Source organism: Ciona robusta, chromosome 2 (assembly GCF_009617815.1).
Source record: "Ciona robusta chromosome 2, ASM961781v2".
NCBI classification, from domain to species: domain Eukaryota; kingdom Metazoa; phylum Chordata; class Ascidiacea; order Phlebobranchia; family Cionidae; genus Ciona; species Ciona robusta.
Window position 1 is genome coordinate 1,500,988 of NC_143236.1, and position 14,740 is coordinate 1,515,727.

Consider the following 14,740-nt stretch of genomic DNA (forward strand, 5'->3'; position numbering starts at 1 on the left):
AGAACATTAGACTGAACTTTAGAGCATGAAATTCAAATAATCCCGGTTGATAGTGTAACAAAAAAATACAAGAAGAAAAATTCCGATGATAAGTCGGTCAGGTAAATTTTGCGGTAAAATATTTCTGCAGAAAAGATCAAATATCCTTTATCAGATTGTCGAACCGTGTATGCGATATTAAAAGTCTTGCGCTCATACGGTTTTGTCTGGTTTGCGTATAGTTAAAATGGGCAGTCAAATCAATCACTATCGACAGACATGTTTTCTTAACCGTGAAATTCATTGACCTTAATTTGACCAATTGGTTTTCTTGTAACGTATATTTTTATGCAGCCGACATTGTATTTCTTTAAAAATGTCACTTTTCACAGAAAAACACTTATGTACAAGCCAAATAAATCTGAATGATTATGATTTAAAGGGAAGAAATTAATTTGTCAACTCTGGACTATTTATATATATACCACGACGGAATGTTTGCAAGTTATTTTTATTAAACTTACATTTTTCGGCAAAAAACAATTATTCAAACGTAGTTTATTTTGAACTTGAGCGGAATATTTTTCAGAATAAACGAAAAGTTTTAAATTCCCCCTCCCCACCTTGTTGCCGTCGAACAGCCAAGGTATTGATCTTACAATTGAGTTTGCGCAAAATTGAATGGAAAACTTGGTTGCCGTGGAAACCGGAACGGCCATGAATCATTCACTAGCTTTGACACGAAAAAGAAGTTAATGACTTTGATGTGATACGAGATACACACTGCGTAATATTCATAACCAGCAGCGTATTGATTCTTTATTAGCCGCATAGCTTTAAATATGGTATATGAAGGTAATCTATAAATTCCTACAGTTTATTTCGTGCGTATTAAAATTGATCACGATTAATAATTTATGCCAACCGAACGCATTACTTGGTTGGTATTTGCGTATTAATAATATCTTCGTCTTAAGTTTCCCCATCGATTGGAGTTGGGTGAGGGAAGTCCCGAAGATAGATGTATTAAGACAGGAGGGTCTGACAAATACTACTTTCTATTTTGTAGATTCATACAGCTTCAATATATTGTGTCTGCTATTCGGTACGCCAATGAGTAACACGAAGCAAAGTGGCAAATGGTTTTGACATGATAATGGTCCTGTTTATCTGTTGATGGCCACGAGACATCAGCAGACAAGTGCAGATGCATTCCATGCACCGAACGCGCTCTGAGAGCGCTGACGCTGGTTGTTATGACAATCCGGACATTCGAGGCAAGAAGTATAGACGGAAGGCGTTGGAGCCGCTACCCCCACCCCCACCGCCCCCGCCGGATGCGGACTATGGAAATGGCGAGACTGGGGGCTGGCTACGGAAGACCACAAGTTTCCCAACCCTTGAGAGGGCGACGATGGGACGAGAGTACATGCTAAAGAACCATGACGTAATGATCGGCACTTATGATGTAACTGCTAGCGGTCTTCGATCGAAAGGTGGGGCGAGGAACATGCACGTTAAAGGAGAGAAGGACGGCAAAGAAGGCCAGAAAGGAGAGCGAAGAAATGAGTCAACAAATCGAGAGAAATCGGCAGACGACAGCGAAAGCGACTTATTAACTTTTGTAGCATCAATAGACGAGTCACAACCGACAACAGATGACAGTGATTACAAGTACGACTGCGAGGAAGGAAATAAGCTTGAAATAATCGTGGAAATAAGTTCGCCTGAGTTAAGTGAGGAGACATCAGCGACAACGCAAACCAGTCATTTAGGGTCACCTCCTCTGCAGTCTGTATCTACGTCATCTGTGACGTCACCGGTGACACCGCGGCCTACGTCACTCTTCAAGCCGGGTCAGCCCAAATTGTTTTATCCTGATCACCGGGTGGCGCAATACACAACTATCCGAAGACTTGCAGATTACCACCAGGGACGGTGCAGAGTAGAAATGATACCAACAGCAGCAGCTAGTGGATGTGGGCGTTATGGCTCCTCCGGAAATACGAGAACGAGTGAAAGGCAATCTACAGCCGGGCGTAATAATGTCGAACGTGGATACGGTACGGAGAGACCGAATCGTAAACGTCGTCCTCTTCCACCTCGACCTGCGCGACCTGCTTATGCAACGGCACGGCGAGATGTCGGGGTCATGACCCCTGATTTTGAAGACTACAGATTAGTAACAGACGACGACAGTCCGTTAAATTTCGCCCCAATATCTTACACGTCCACTATATTAACGACTAAAGGTAAGAGGGTGTTGTCCGTTTTAGTAATCAGAAGTCGCACTGGTTCGTTTCTTTATTTTCAGGTGCCGTGAAATACGATTCGAAAGGTTCTCCTAAAACGTGCCCGAAGGTGGGACGCAAATGCAGGTTCTGTCTGATTCTAATACCCACGTTCGTCGCCATCGCAACAACTGCCATCCTTATCATGTTTTTGCTGGGTAAGTGGCAGTAGGGTAATCGTTCACCAAACTTATAATGGTAGTCGTAAACTTTTAAATCAATATCACGTGCCGCAGTGACATTCCACTTAAGCCCCGAATACTTGAGAACCCCTATTATGTTGTTTACGATACAGAGTCGCAGCTTTGCTTTTACATTATTTGGCGTGTGCCCAAACCCTTGTGCTGCTCAGTGCCGAGATTTCGAACAGCGATAGCGGTAATGGTCATTTGTCTAATCTCTTCTGATGTTACGCGACCAATTTTGTATTACCTGCTCTCCATGAATCGTAGCTTATGAAGAAAAACTAACAAAAACAAGAAAATTCATAAAATAACGCGGATTGCCAATCCAACATAATATACTAAAGTTTCCGTGAAATTTATAACAAAACATCACGAGAACCGCATTCCTTTTTCATGGTGACCCAATATAGTGGACATATGCTATGCAATGACGTCATAGACACACAATTGTTATCCCTAAATAAACGCGACCTGGGTACAATTATTTACACAAAAAACAGTGAGGGACGCATTTTCCATTCAATTATTTCTACAACGCTCTACGCATACCTATTGTTTACCGCAGGAATCGGGAAAAACGTTTCGCGATGTTTCAAAATCGATAATTCGCCGTTACTAATCCCCCGTTTGTGACATCATAATTTGAGAAGATCGCGATGCAGCTATGAGTAAAGAAGCGTCTTGTTTAATCTGATAATGTATTCGGAGTGTGCGGGTGATGGCTTATCAGATAGGATAATTCGGCAGAATTTAAACATTTCGGGCGGTTCGACCACCGAGATATCAAAATATCGGTGAAAATATTTTCGCAACATCCTATATACAATACACAAACAACATGTGTAGCGACCAACTCTGAAGTTTGATCAATAATTGAGGCTGGATTGTTATACAGCAAAAGGGGTCGGCAAACGTCACACACATCGGTCGACTTTGTCTCAAACGATGCAGAAGTCCCTAATTTTACTGTCACGTAACAATGCAATCGATTCGAAAGTATCTAATCGAATTTGGCTCGACTGAATTTCGTTTGCCGAGTTGCCCGATCGATCCCGCAATTCAAGGCGGAAAATTTTCCGAAAAACCGGAACTAATGCCAGAGCGGTAAACGGGCGATAATTACAAGGGTACATTCACAACCATTATATCACATACAACCTGACTTCACTTTTACTTTGTTTTGTTGTTTTTCGTTGAAACAAAAGCGAGGACGTGCGACTGGCGCCGCATTGCAACAAACACCGAGCCCGCTTGAAATCAAACCGCTTGTTTGTAAACATTAGCAAGATGCAGACGTTTCAAGTGGAAATTTTTATGACGGCGTCTTCTGTAATGTCGCCAGCTCGAGATTGCTTTAATTGGGCTTACTACCGAGCTACTCATGGCTGCACGGCCCATTGAAAGTATCGTGCGCGTGTAGCTTCAGGCACTGATAAAATGAATTGTTGTCTCATTCTCGTGCAAATATTCATTTTTTATCGAGATTTGTTTAATTAATTTTATTATCTGTTAACCAAATCACATTTAAACATTTTTATACTTAAAATTGACAGATTTTAGATATTTCTAACTTATATTCAAACTAATTCAATTGTGATTTCACAGGGGTGCTTTCAACGTCACAAACGACGAATGAGGTGAAAGGTCAGGTGACACCGGCCCTGATGGAGAGGACACCGATTGTGAAAGGTCAACCGTGGTAAGCAGATGTGCTGCATTAAATTCAGACTCCAAACCAAGACTGCTATATAGACTAAGTAACCCGGAAACATTTAAGCGCGTCTGACATACAATAATTAATGGCTGCATGTGGCGGACAGGTTGTAGAATATTATTTAGGCAACATTGCATACTGAAATACATGTATAGTATTGGGGGGTAAGATAGGACACTTTCAGCACGTAATATCCAAATATTCTGATCGTGTTTTAAACAGTAAACAACCGTCTATGGGAGTCGTGAGGATACAGTTTTATATTTCTTTAGATGGTATTTGTTTACTACCAAATGGGGGGATGTAATCAAAAGGTGCCCCATCTTAATCTACCATACTATATTTATAACGAGATGGGTTGACAAACTAAATAAATCACATTTCCCAAAACAACACTGTAATAATTAAGACAATATCCCAGGACGAGTACAACCCTCAAGGAGAGCTCCATTGTTTCAACGACTGTGGGTTATGGTATAAATGAAAGAAAAGTCACACCGAAGAAGAATTCGCAAAAAGTTGTATTCAGTAACACGGATGATGGCAAAGTATCGACCACGCAACCACCCGTTACTCGCAAGCAAGTAGCAGCAACACCGAGAAACAGATCACCAAAAACAAGCGAGAAGAGCAAACGGCGTAGACGCAAAAAGCATAAGAGGAAAAACGGCGAAAAGAGAAAAAATGATCAGGATCAAAGTCGTTCAGGTCATTTTCGGAATGAAGACGATGACGTCACCAATTCTACGTCAGAGAGAGTGGAAGAGCTATACAGAGGGCCGCATCACACGAGAGTTCGATCGAATTTAAAATACCGGTGTGTTGAAATCTAACATAACTATTTGTATCCATACATATTTCTGTTTTACCAAGTTTGGATTTGTAAACATTTCTTTAAATTATCTAGGAATCCCGCAGATGCAGCTTATGAGGGCAGCGCTTATCCCAACGAAGATGTTTTTTCGGACGATGACGACATCTTCTATGGCCTTGATGACGTCATGGGTACATACTTCCAGCAGAGGCGCCAACACGCGGATAATGACGTCATTGCCGATGACTCGCGTCTCAGCTGCACCTACGTGGAAGATCACGTGTGTGACGCCGTGCTTCCATACATATATACGTCATACGATCGGGTCCAAGACGAGAAACAAGCTGGAGTTACTTCTATCGTTCTCAGCGAGCTATCCGCTGTACTGACGTCATCAAATGTCACGAATGAATGCACACAGAATCCGTCGTCCCTTCTGTTTCTTTGCAACCTTCAGTATCCGATGTGTTCTCCACAGCCAGGTATAAGCGTTTCAAATTCACAATGATAGAATCGATTAACATTAGTTTGATCTCCTTTCAGGTTCACAACCGTTAATCGAGGCTCCTTGCCACTCCTGGTGTGTGAAAGAACTGACGTCATGCCTTCCAACGTCTTCACTTGCTATATTTCAAACCATACGTCATCGTGACGTCATCATTAACTCGAAAAGCGGCCAACTCATAACCGGAAACCGTCGGACATTTAAGCAAAAAGTTCACAAACGTCTAAAGTTTTCCCAAATAAACAGATCGAATAGAAAGCACCAGGATGAGTACGGTAACCGTGACGTCATAAAATATGTATGTGATGTCATATTAGCCCAAGAATCGTCGAGCGAGGATTGTGTGGATCTCTCTCCTCCAGAAAGACCCGGTAAATATTACTGATCAGATAGAGAAAAAAACATTTTAACGGCAGATAACGATATTTTATAGATCGACAAAGAGAAACGACTGAATCCGTGATAACATCTGTAATTGTGGAGTCCAAATGTGGAGTCGGGATGTTTGCTTGTGATGATGATAAATGTATTGACATTAGGTGGCGCTGTGATGGCTACAACGACTGTGGAGGATCGGAAGACGAAAAGGAATGTGGTGAGTGACAAGTGATAAATAAAATAAAAGTTAAAAAGAAACTAGAATTTTAAGAAGAAATTACCAGTGTATACACCCGCATCCAGAAATTAGCAAGAAGATCGGGTTTTTATAAACACATTCACAACGTTAGGCAGTTTGTAAAAAAGGGTTGACGTTAACTTTAACGTTGAATACCCTATGCAACGGGTAATCCGGGAGTTTAACGTTAAGTTGTCCCTTTCTTCCTGCGGTGGAGCTTTGCCCCACTTTAAACGGCAATCCGAGGCTAATCCCTGAATTTCATATCGGTACAACAAAAGCGAGCTTTGTGCGCTTCGTCGATATAATTCGTTTAGTAAACATAGCAGTTTGGTTTTGACCCAGCACGCGGGGAAAATATTAGCTAAAAATAAGGTAAAAACTTCTGAAAGTTGGGTTTGATGGATTGAAATTTCTTGAACAAATTACCAAAAGGAAAAAATATATATGATTCAATATAGAAATTCGTCCCTCAACTTCCCGTCCCTCAAAGGTCAACTTCCCTTTTAGCTTGCAACCGTAGTTTAGCTTGCAACCGGCGTGCAACAGATTAGTGGATTCATAGTTGATTTTCTGTAGCACAGACCAGCGTTGTCTACCAGTTCCATAAATAGCTCATATATAACTGGAGTAAAGTATGTCCCGAAACTACTGTCTAAACCGTTAACAGTCTATGCCTTTTGGTGTTTTGGCTATTTGCCTTATAGTTGCCTAATAGCATTTGACGAAGCGACACGGAGTTTTCGAAATATCTTGCAAATAGGTACCGAATCAACCTCGTTAAATAATTGAACAGCCATATTGTCGCTGTCCCTACTTTAAAACATTCTAAATCAATACCCGGTGATCTCTCTGCTTTGGATAATTACGTCATTAATCCAATGACATCACCACCATTAGAAATACAAATGGGATGTAAGGACGTTGGTAATGGTGTTTTGAAACACAGCAGTCAACATTGTTTTGAACGTCGTAAATTGGGTCGATTTTGTAACAGCGTTTGGTCTTTCCACACAGTTTGCGAATACGACAACTTTCGATGTTCCAATGGTCAATGCGTGGACGGTACCAAGGCGTGTGACGGTTTCTATGATTGCCAAGATCGTTCAGATGAACAGCAGTGTCGTAAGTCAAAAACTCGTTTTAACATTTAGTTTGAAACTTTCTTCTTGTTGCCGTAATAATCTAATTAACATTGTTATAACGAGTACACTTTACAGCAACTTGTGGCAGAAACCTGACATCTTGTGGTGATGACCAGCAATGCGTATTGTCCACTTGGTGGTGCGATGGAGACGTGGACTGCAACAACGGACAGGATGAAGCGAATTGCAGTGAGTGACCTAGTGGTTGAAATGATTAATCAGTAGTTGGAACTAACCACAATTTTAAGGTTGTGAAAGTCAAAGTCTGGTTTCCTGCCGTGGAAATGGAAACCAGCAGTGTATTCCTCCCCGCAATGTCTGTGATGGAAAGTTCGACTGTTTGAACGGTTCAGACGAAGACGATTGCCCACAACCAGCCGGACCACGTACGTACTATCACATAGCTGTTTCACCACCAAACTCACTTTGTCCCTTTCTCAATATTTTAGGTTGTGGGCAGTGGCAAATCTTGTGCGACAATGAATGCGTTTCAGTCACAAAACTATGTGACGGAGTAAGTGATTGCGAAGATGGGAGCGACGAAAGTGATTGTGGTATGTTATATTCACCTGTCACTTGCAGTGGTGTCACTATTTTTACAACAATATTACGCAGGTCGGTGTGAAACTGTCACGTTGCAAACTTGTGGTCAGTTGACCTATAATACGACAATGATGCCAAACTTCTTGGGACACGTGACCCAGTTGAAAACCGCGATGAGTCCGGAGTATGTGATGCTGACAACGGTCGTGCATACAAGGTTAATTAAAACACGAAGAAACGAGATATGTTTGGGTTTTTGTAAAAATAACATTTTTTTAATCTCAGGTGTCATCCACTACTACGAGAACTTGGATGTTTAATACTTGCCCCTTTCAAACAACGAGGCGGATGCGGCGTCTCTACTGATTCACAAATAAGGTATAGAATACCTTATTAGTTTACCTTTTATTTTATTTTTTACTAAGATATACATGGCAGTTGGAAGCTCGACACAATTCGCTTGTTACTCCTTGTCAATTCCCACAAACGAAACTGTCGATTAACATCAACGGTTTTTTAATATTATTTTCAGACAACTTCCCTGTCGTTCGCTCTGTGAAGAAGTGAGAAACTCATGTGCCACTGTCTTGTTTGCTGCTTCCCTTATGTGGCCGAAATTCCTCAGTTGCGAATCCTTTCCATCAAAATCAAATGAAACAAATTGTTACCACCCACTATCTGTAGGCGCAGGTAAATTATATGTTGTATCGCGTCAAACGCTTGACAAGATCGAATATACACTTTAAACAACTGTATTGTCGGTTGGTAGAACTGCAAAACGAAGTTGGTAGAACTGCAAAACCACTTGTCGTGGTACGTGTATTATTATAGCTGTATTATAGCTTTAAAATTTCGTTAACGAAGAACATATATATGTACCAGCCACTTCTTTTAACTCGGTATTTCAATGTTTTTTTTTTTTCTGAAACACGTCTTTTTATAATCCATTTACTCCCAGGTTGCCCTGACGGCCAATTCGAATGTCATAACTCCACTACGTCATCAGGGCCACAGTGTCTGCCTATGACGTCACGGTGCGATGGAGCAAAGCAATGTCTTGACGGTTCGGATGAAGCTGAATGTAACTGCGCTGATTTGAGTCGGTAAGTTACAAGGAACTGTTTAACTTAAACGATACGGAATATTTAAACTTGAAATACTGTATGACCAAAACAACTTTACGGTGATTTTTCTTCAAGAAGAAATACAATACAATGTATATACATAGGTTTCGGTGCAAATCAGGGGGAAAGTGTTTGTCAATGGAGTTTGTATGTGATGGTCATAAAGATTGTTCTGATAACTCCGACGAAGAGTCGTGCAGTGAGTATAAACAATATCGGTGAATTTATATATTCGGGTGGGGGAGATGGGACACCTTTTTAATCTACTTACTCGTATCATTTGATAGTAATGAAAGAACACTTTAAAGATAATAAAAACCGTGTTCTCACGACTCCCATAGACCGTTATTGATTATTGAAAACCCAAAGATTTGGATATTCTGTGCTAGGAGTGCCCCGTCTTCTCCCAGTCTACTATAGTGTACATGAATTTATCTTGAATATATCATGGCCTACTCATGAGTCCTGATACACTATATCTTTCTTCAGATAACTGCACAGCCTCTGAAAGGCCTTGTTTCGACTACACCTGCATTTCCAACACCTCTTGGTGTGACGGGAGCGACGATTGTGCCGACGGCAGTGATGAAGCGAACTGCTGTAAGTGACGAACAAATACTGTTTTGATAAAAACTATTTATCTTTTGTAATTGTTTAAAACGCTATATAGTGAAACTACTTCCCCCGAGCGACGTCGGAAATATAATTGAAGATACCGCACAAAGCTACACAGAAGCAGGAATGTTGACTGGCTTTGACGTTATGACGTCACGGTGGTTGCCAATTTGTGCTGACTCATGGAACTATTTGTTGAGTCATCAAGCGTGCCATCAAATGGGGTTCAGGTAATCTTTCTTATTTACGTAGCTGTATTTTATTTTAAACTGTAATGTTATTCAGCAAAGCAACAGCATTTCATACAGTTGACTACGTCACGATACGTCACAGACGAACTTGTCACGTGTCACTTAGAAATGGTAATCAAAAAATTCGACGCATTCAAGGAGCTCTGCAGTGCGGGTAGGTTTACTTGAAAAGGCGTATCTGAAAAAAAGTATTTTTAAATCGAATTAAATTCAAGATCCCAGCACTGCCGTTCCCGTAGTCACGTGAAAATCACGTGCAAACCTCGCTCATGCGGAAAGAGAAATGATGTCAGCGACGGTAGACGAATATATACACGTATACTTGGCGGCAGAACTTCAAGGGACCGCACTTGGCCTTGGATGACCTCGTTAACGTTGCCTGGCATGAATCACGTTTGTGGTGCAACTCTAGTACGTCCACAGTGGTTGATATCTGCTGCGCATTGCTTCCACGAGTAAGTTAAATGCTCATATAGTCGGGTGGGGACGATAGGGACACAATTTCATTATATGTTATCGTCCCATTTCACTGGTAGTAAAGGTAATCCATTCAAAGAATTATAAAACCGTATCCTCACGACTTATATAGACCGTTGTTAAATTTTTAAAACAAGATATATGAATATTATGTGCTAAAAGTGTCCCATCTTACCCCACAGTACTATACATTTTATAGTTAAACAATTTGCTACATTAATTTTGGGTTTTACAGAAGGGAGGGACTCGGTATCTGGACCGCTAGATTGAGAACAGGCAGCGGTGGGACGATGGAATATAACGTATCCGAAGTTTATATACACCCAAGGTTGATTTACTTTAACAAAATCATTGAAATTATTCGAACATTACGTCATTTAATGTTTGTCATAGGTACAACCCAGAAGCTGTGGATTTTGATATCGCATTGGTGAAACTTAACGGGAGAGTTCGGAGCTTCAATGCAGAGCCTCTATGCCTTCCGACATTTGATATTGACCCAGGCTCGTACTGTGTTATTGCGGGCTGGGGGGTGTCGGGTGAACATCGCGGGGGCGCCCGTAAGCTTCAAGAAGGTTCAGTTCGAGTGATTGAGCGAAGTACCTGCCAGCGGTACTATCCTTACCACGTTATCAGTGATCGAATGATGTGTGCTGGCCGTGGTGGAACCGTTGATGCGTGTAGTGTGAGTATCACGTGACATAAGTATGACGTCATGAGCTTATTGCAAACTAATACCAGGGAGACAGTGGAGGACCGATGATGTGCTGGCATCCCCAGCGCCGCCAGTGGCAGCTCTCTGGCGTCACCAGCTGGGGTTCGTCTTGCAAACCTCATAGCGCACCTGGTGTCTACACTGACGTGAGGTATTTTTCGAAGTGGGCCAAACGACAAATGGACGAACTTGGGTGACTAATAGAACAATAAGAGTCAAAAGTCACGGAATATCACATGCACTACGAAGATGAAACGTTGATTTGTGGATATGGGGTCACAATGGGCATTGAAATCAAATCTTCAACTACGTCAGTAACAGACTGGCGACTTTTAATTGTATTCGTCACATTGACGCAACATTGTTCCAAAAAAGTCTTCCGATTTTACAATAACACTGAAGAGTGTTTATCTGTCGCTTTGTTACTTGATTACGCGGTTGCGTCAGTCAGCCTTAAAACTATTTATAAGCGAACTATATTTAAAGTAAACTTGATAACTATATACAAAAAACGTGTACACTTTAATGGCTCAAAGCAAGAGCAGCGTTTGGCGAAAACTTTGGGAAGCTGTTTTGTAAGTGGGCCCAACATTATCTTGACATTTGACGGAAACAATGTAGCCCATTTTATAGTTAAAGATAATACAGACAAAAGGCCTTGGATAGATTGTCATGAAGTTTGTTTTGCAGCAAGCAGAATCGTTCCGTTTTCAAGTAAACATTATTCGGGTAGTGGGGAACGTTCGCCACATTTAAACAAACTGACTTGACACTTAGTACCACATAAGTCGTTCAAACGCAGAGATTGGACGAAACTTTGTTCGATCTGAGAATACAACATGTGTTTACTCGTATTGCAGATTGTAAGTGATACCATTTTAAATCCGACTTACGTCGTGAATTTGGTCGCGAGTCAAGCTCAAGCAATCATCTGTTTGTAAATACAAAGACTGCGGCCCACCACGCAATGGGGTACGGGGCCCTGAATAATGGTTTTAAGAGGTAAATAAAGTGGTTTGGCGGTTATATAACAATATTACTTGTGCATTTCCCCAACAAAAGTGCGTCCTCGAAGTAACCTCCTGACCAACGGTGCAATGTCACGTGACTGCAGACCTCCCACACTCGATAGTATCTATGGCGGTTGTGGAAATCGTAATTCTGCAAACACACAACATCATAGGGAAGGGCTTTAAAAGTGTATTGGGCTGTTTTAGGACAAAGACTTTTGAAGTTTAAACTTTTAGTATAAGTTTAACTGTTGATGTACACTCACTTGAAGACACATGGGTTTGCAGAATATTGTTTGTTTTGGTCCGGCTTTACCAGCAGATACACACACGATGGCTCCATTAATGGGCGGAGTTGGTGTAGGACAGTAACCTAAAAAAGTATCAATATGAATAACATAAGAAAGAACGCAACGGAATTCAATGCAGACGTAGCTCGGTAGTGCAGAAAAATATCTGACTACAGTAAGCAATGGCAGAGATGTAAATGGTAGGGTGGGCAAAATGAGACACCTTTTCGTTCTACGTTCTCGTCTCATTTGGCAGTAAACAAAGAACATTCAAAGAATTATAAAACCGTATTCTCATGACTCCCATACACCAGTGTTAAAACACGATCAGGATCCTTGGGTATTATGTGCTATTGGTGTCCTATCTTCCCCCATAGTACATTAATTTAACGCACCTATATCCCTACAGTCTCGTTGGCCATGAGAAGCACATACGCATCTCCACCGAATGTTTTCGTGTGATTGATGTACTTTGATCCACGATTGCCCAACGTCGATCACTTCCCCGTCTTCCGTTAGACAATGTGGTTCTACAGCGAAAAAAAGTAACAATGATAAATGATATTGCGTTCGAAATATGAAGCGAACCTCTTCGTCTTGAAATAATATAAGGAATGCAACGAATAATAGCATTTCGGCAGACACATTGCTCAATGGTGTATTGCGTATCCGTGACGTCCCTAGTCTGATTCCATGTGAACCCGCTGGTTACAACCTATCATAAAGAAAAATTTTCATCTGCAACATAGAGATGTGACTATACCGTACTCACCCGATGCCCATTATCGCAAGCTTGTAAAGTGGCAAGACTCGGTCTCAGCACAGTTTTACCGTAGACAATGTAATTATTGACCACTTGCGCTTCTGGGGTCGGAGATGGAACATCCTTACGAACATTAGCATGACAGGTTACCCTTTCCCGTCCAAGACATTGACAGCGCATAACCAGGCCTGTGGCATCATTATACGTCCATTCATCACCACGTTGTCGCGAAATCCCACTTTGGTGACAACGATCTTAATTGGACAAATAGCAATATTATAGACTCTTAACCCACTAAATCTGAACTGAATAAACAATGCTTGAAGATGAAACTTACTTTTGCCTGAGCAAGTTATCTGGTAGTGATGGTTCGTTGGGTTTTCTTGACAAGCGCAATCCAGGGTCCGGTTGTTACGTTGTACCTCCCACCTTTCACCAAGTTCCCTTGACCGTCTTGTCGAATCCAAACATCGACGCACAACAACTGGAAACCATATCAAATTGCATATGCAGAAAACTTATTAATACTTAAAGCAGACAGCTATAAATTAACATCAGCTACGAAGTGTTACTGTATACTTACTTTAATTCCTAATACAAAAGTATATAGCCTACTGCACAAGAATACAGCAGCGTATAGGCTATACAACGATTCCGTAAACAATATTGTCTACCTACCTCTAACAACTGACCATTCGCAATGAGGACTGCCAGTTCTGGTACACCTGCATTCAAAGTTTTTATTTCCGACCTGGAAATCCCAACGCTGATTCGATCTGTAGTAGGTTCCACGAAACCTACACCTTCCCTGCATGTATATGTTGATATATATATCAAATACTCTTATTATAAGATGGCTGCTATGGTACACTAATCAAAGTATGTAATATTTTTGTGCAAGGTTTCAAACAAATGTAATATTTTTGTAGACAACTGCAACCAACTAACATTTCTTGCTCGCTAAAACTACTTCGCTATTAACAAACTTATAGAATTTACGTTCGGTCAAACCAGAACAACATAAAACAGAATAAATGACTTTCAAGCACCTTACCTTTACCTCACTGGCGAAAATGGTCACGAGAAATAGGAAAACTAATAGCAGTCGACGCATCTTGAACGTAACAGTACAGACTTAACAATGATGCCAGACTTCACGTTGTGAATGGCGTGAAATTTCGCGAAAGCCCGTAATAGGTCAAAAAGTCACCGCCGATCTGGGGAAAAAAGAATCTGTGCTACTTCATGCGTGGTGGTCAGCGGTCCGTGTCGGGGTAAACAGTACGTCATAAGTACGCTGGGTAATATTTGGAAATCCTTGGTCTTGTATCATGAAGTTAGAAACTCTGTTCTCGGTTCAAATATGGTCATATACAGCATGACTTCACTATATCGCCATTTTGACGTTTTATATTCTATTAGGACGCCGATTATGACAAAATTTAAATACTATAGCATGGCATGATATTGTGGAAAGTATTGTTACGCTTCTATTATCTTCAGGTACGTAAAAAAACCGTGGTCAGACAGGCCTGCTAAAGATATCTCTAGTAGGCCGTGGGTCGGATAAAATCGAAGCATATCCGATTCTTAACCCAACACAGCATATATACTACGTCTTTAACACCTAGTCCTAGACCACGTCTGCCTTCACGTCACTGCGTTTGAGACTACTAAGAAATTTATTAGCGTGCTGGGAGGGA

The 14,740-nt window shown here is 41.2% G+C and overlaps 2 protein-coding genes across 2 annotated transcripts; one reads left to right on the plus strand and one right to left on the minus strand.

Annotated features, from left to right (window-relative positions):
- The first annotated feature begins 1,029 nt into the window (after positions 1-1,029).
- LOC149739621 (uncharacterized) lies at positions 1,030-11,486 on the plus strand. The gene is made up of 23 exons (XM_089872935.1): positions 1,030-2,231; positions 2,294-2,428; positions 4,061-4,154; positions 4,591-4,986; positions 5,077-5,465; positions 5,527-5,859; positions 5,922-6,083; positions 7,122-7,229; positions 7,325-7,438; positions 7,498-7,635; positions 7,699-7,803; positions 7,865-8,009; positions 8,078-8,170; positions 8,325-8,482; positions 8,751-8,895; positions 9,021-9,115; positions 9,406-9,516; positions 9,587-9,761; positions 9,817-9,936; positions 9,998-10,237; positions 10,495-10,587; positions 10,653-10,944; positions 11,001-11,486. The coding sequence occupies exons 1-23, from the start codon at positions 1,187-1,189 to the stop codon at positions 11,169-11,171; spliced, it is 4,857 nt and encodes a 1,618-aa protein (XP_089729061.1). The 5' UTR covers positions 1,030-1,186; the 3' UTR covers positions 11,172-11,486.
- Positions 11,276-14,432, minus strand: LOC149739622 (uncharacterized). Its single transcript, XM_089872942.1, has 10 exons — positions 14,092-14,432; positions 13,716-13,845; positions 13,375-13,521; positions 13,047-13,291; positions 12,863-12,989; positions 12,670-12,804; positions 12,251-12,357; positions 12,015-12,135; positions 11,868-11,956; positions 11,276-11,800 (listed from the first exon to the last, which is right to left on the minus strand). Exons 1-10 carry the CDS (start codon positions 14,149-14,151, stop codon positions 11,696-11,698), a joined length of 1,266 nt encoding a protein of 421 aa, XP_089729068.1. The 5' UTR covers positions 14,152-14,432; the 3' UTR covers positions 11,276-11,695.
- Positions 14,433-14,740: the final 308 nt, after the last annotated feature.

Bases quoted from the DNA above. Each gene is read 5' to 3' on its own strand.
- LOC149739622 (XM_089872942.1), bottom strand. From the start codon at position 14,151: ATGCGTCGACTGCTATTAGTTTTCCTATTTCTCGTGACCATTTTCGCC. The intron at 13,846-14,091 runs GTAAGGTGCTTG...ATATACATGCAG, and splicing joins TTTTCGCCAGTGAGGTAAAG to GGAAGGTGTAGGTTTCGTGG. The intron at 12,358-12,669 runs GTGCGTTAAATT...ATACTTTTTTAG, and splicing joins ACGAGACTGTAGGGATATAG to GTTACTGTCCTACACCAACT.
- LOC149739621 (XM_089872935.1), top strand. From the start codon at position 1,187: ATGCATTCCATGCACCGAACGCGCTCTGAGAGCGCTGACGCTGGTTGT. The intron at 7,636-7,698 runs GTACGTACTATC...TCAATATTTTAG, and splicing joins CCCACAACCAGCCGGACCAC to GTTGTGGGCAGTGGCAAATC. The intron at 8,010-8,077 runs GTTAATTAAAAC...TTTTAATCTCAG, and splicing joins ACAACGGTCGTGCATACAAG to GTGTCATCCACTACTACGAG.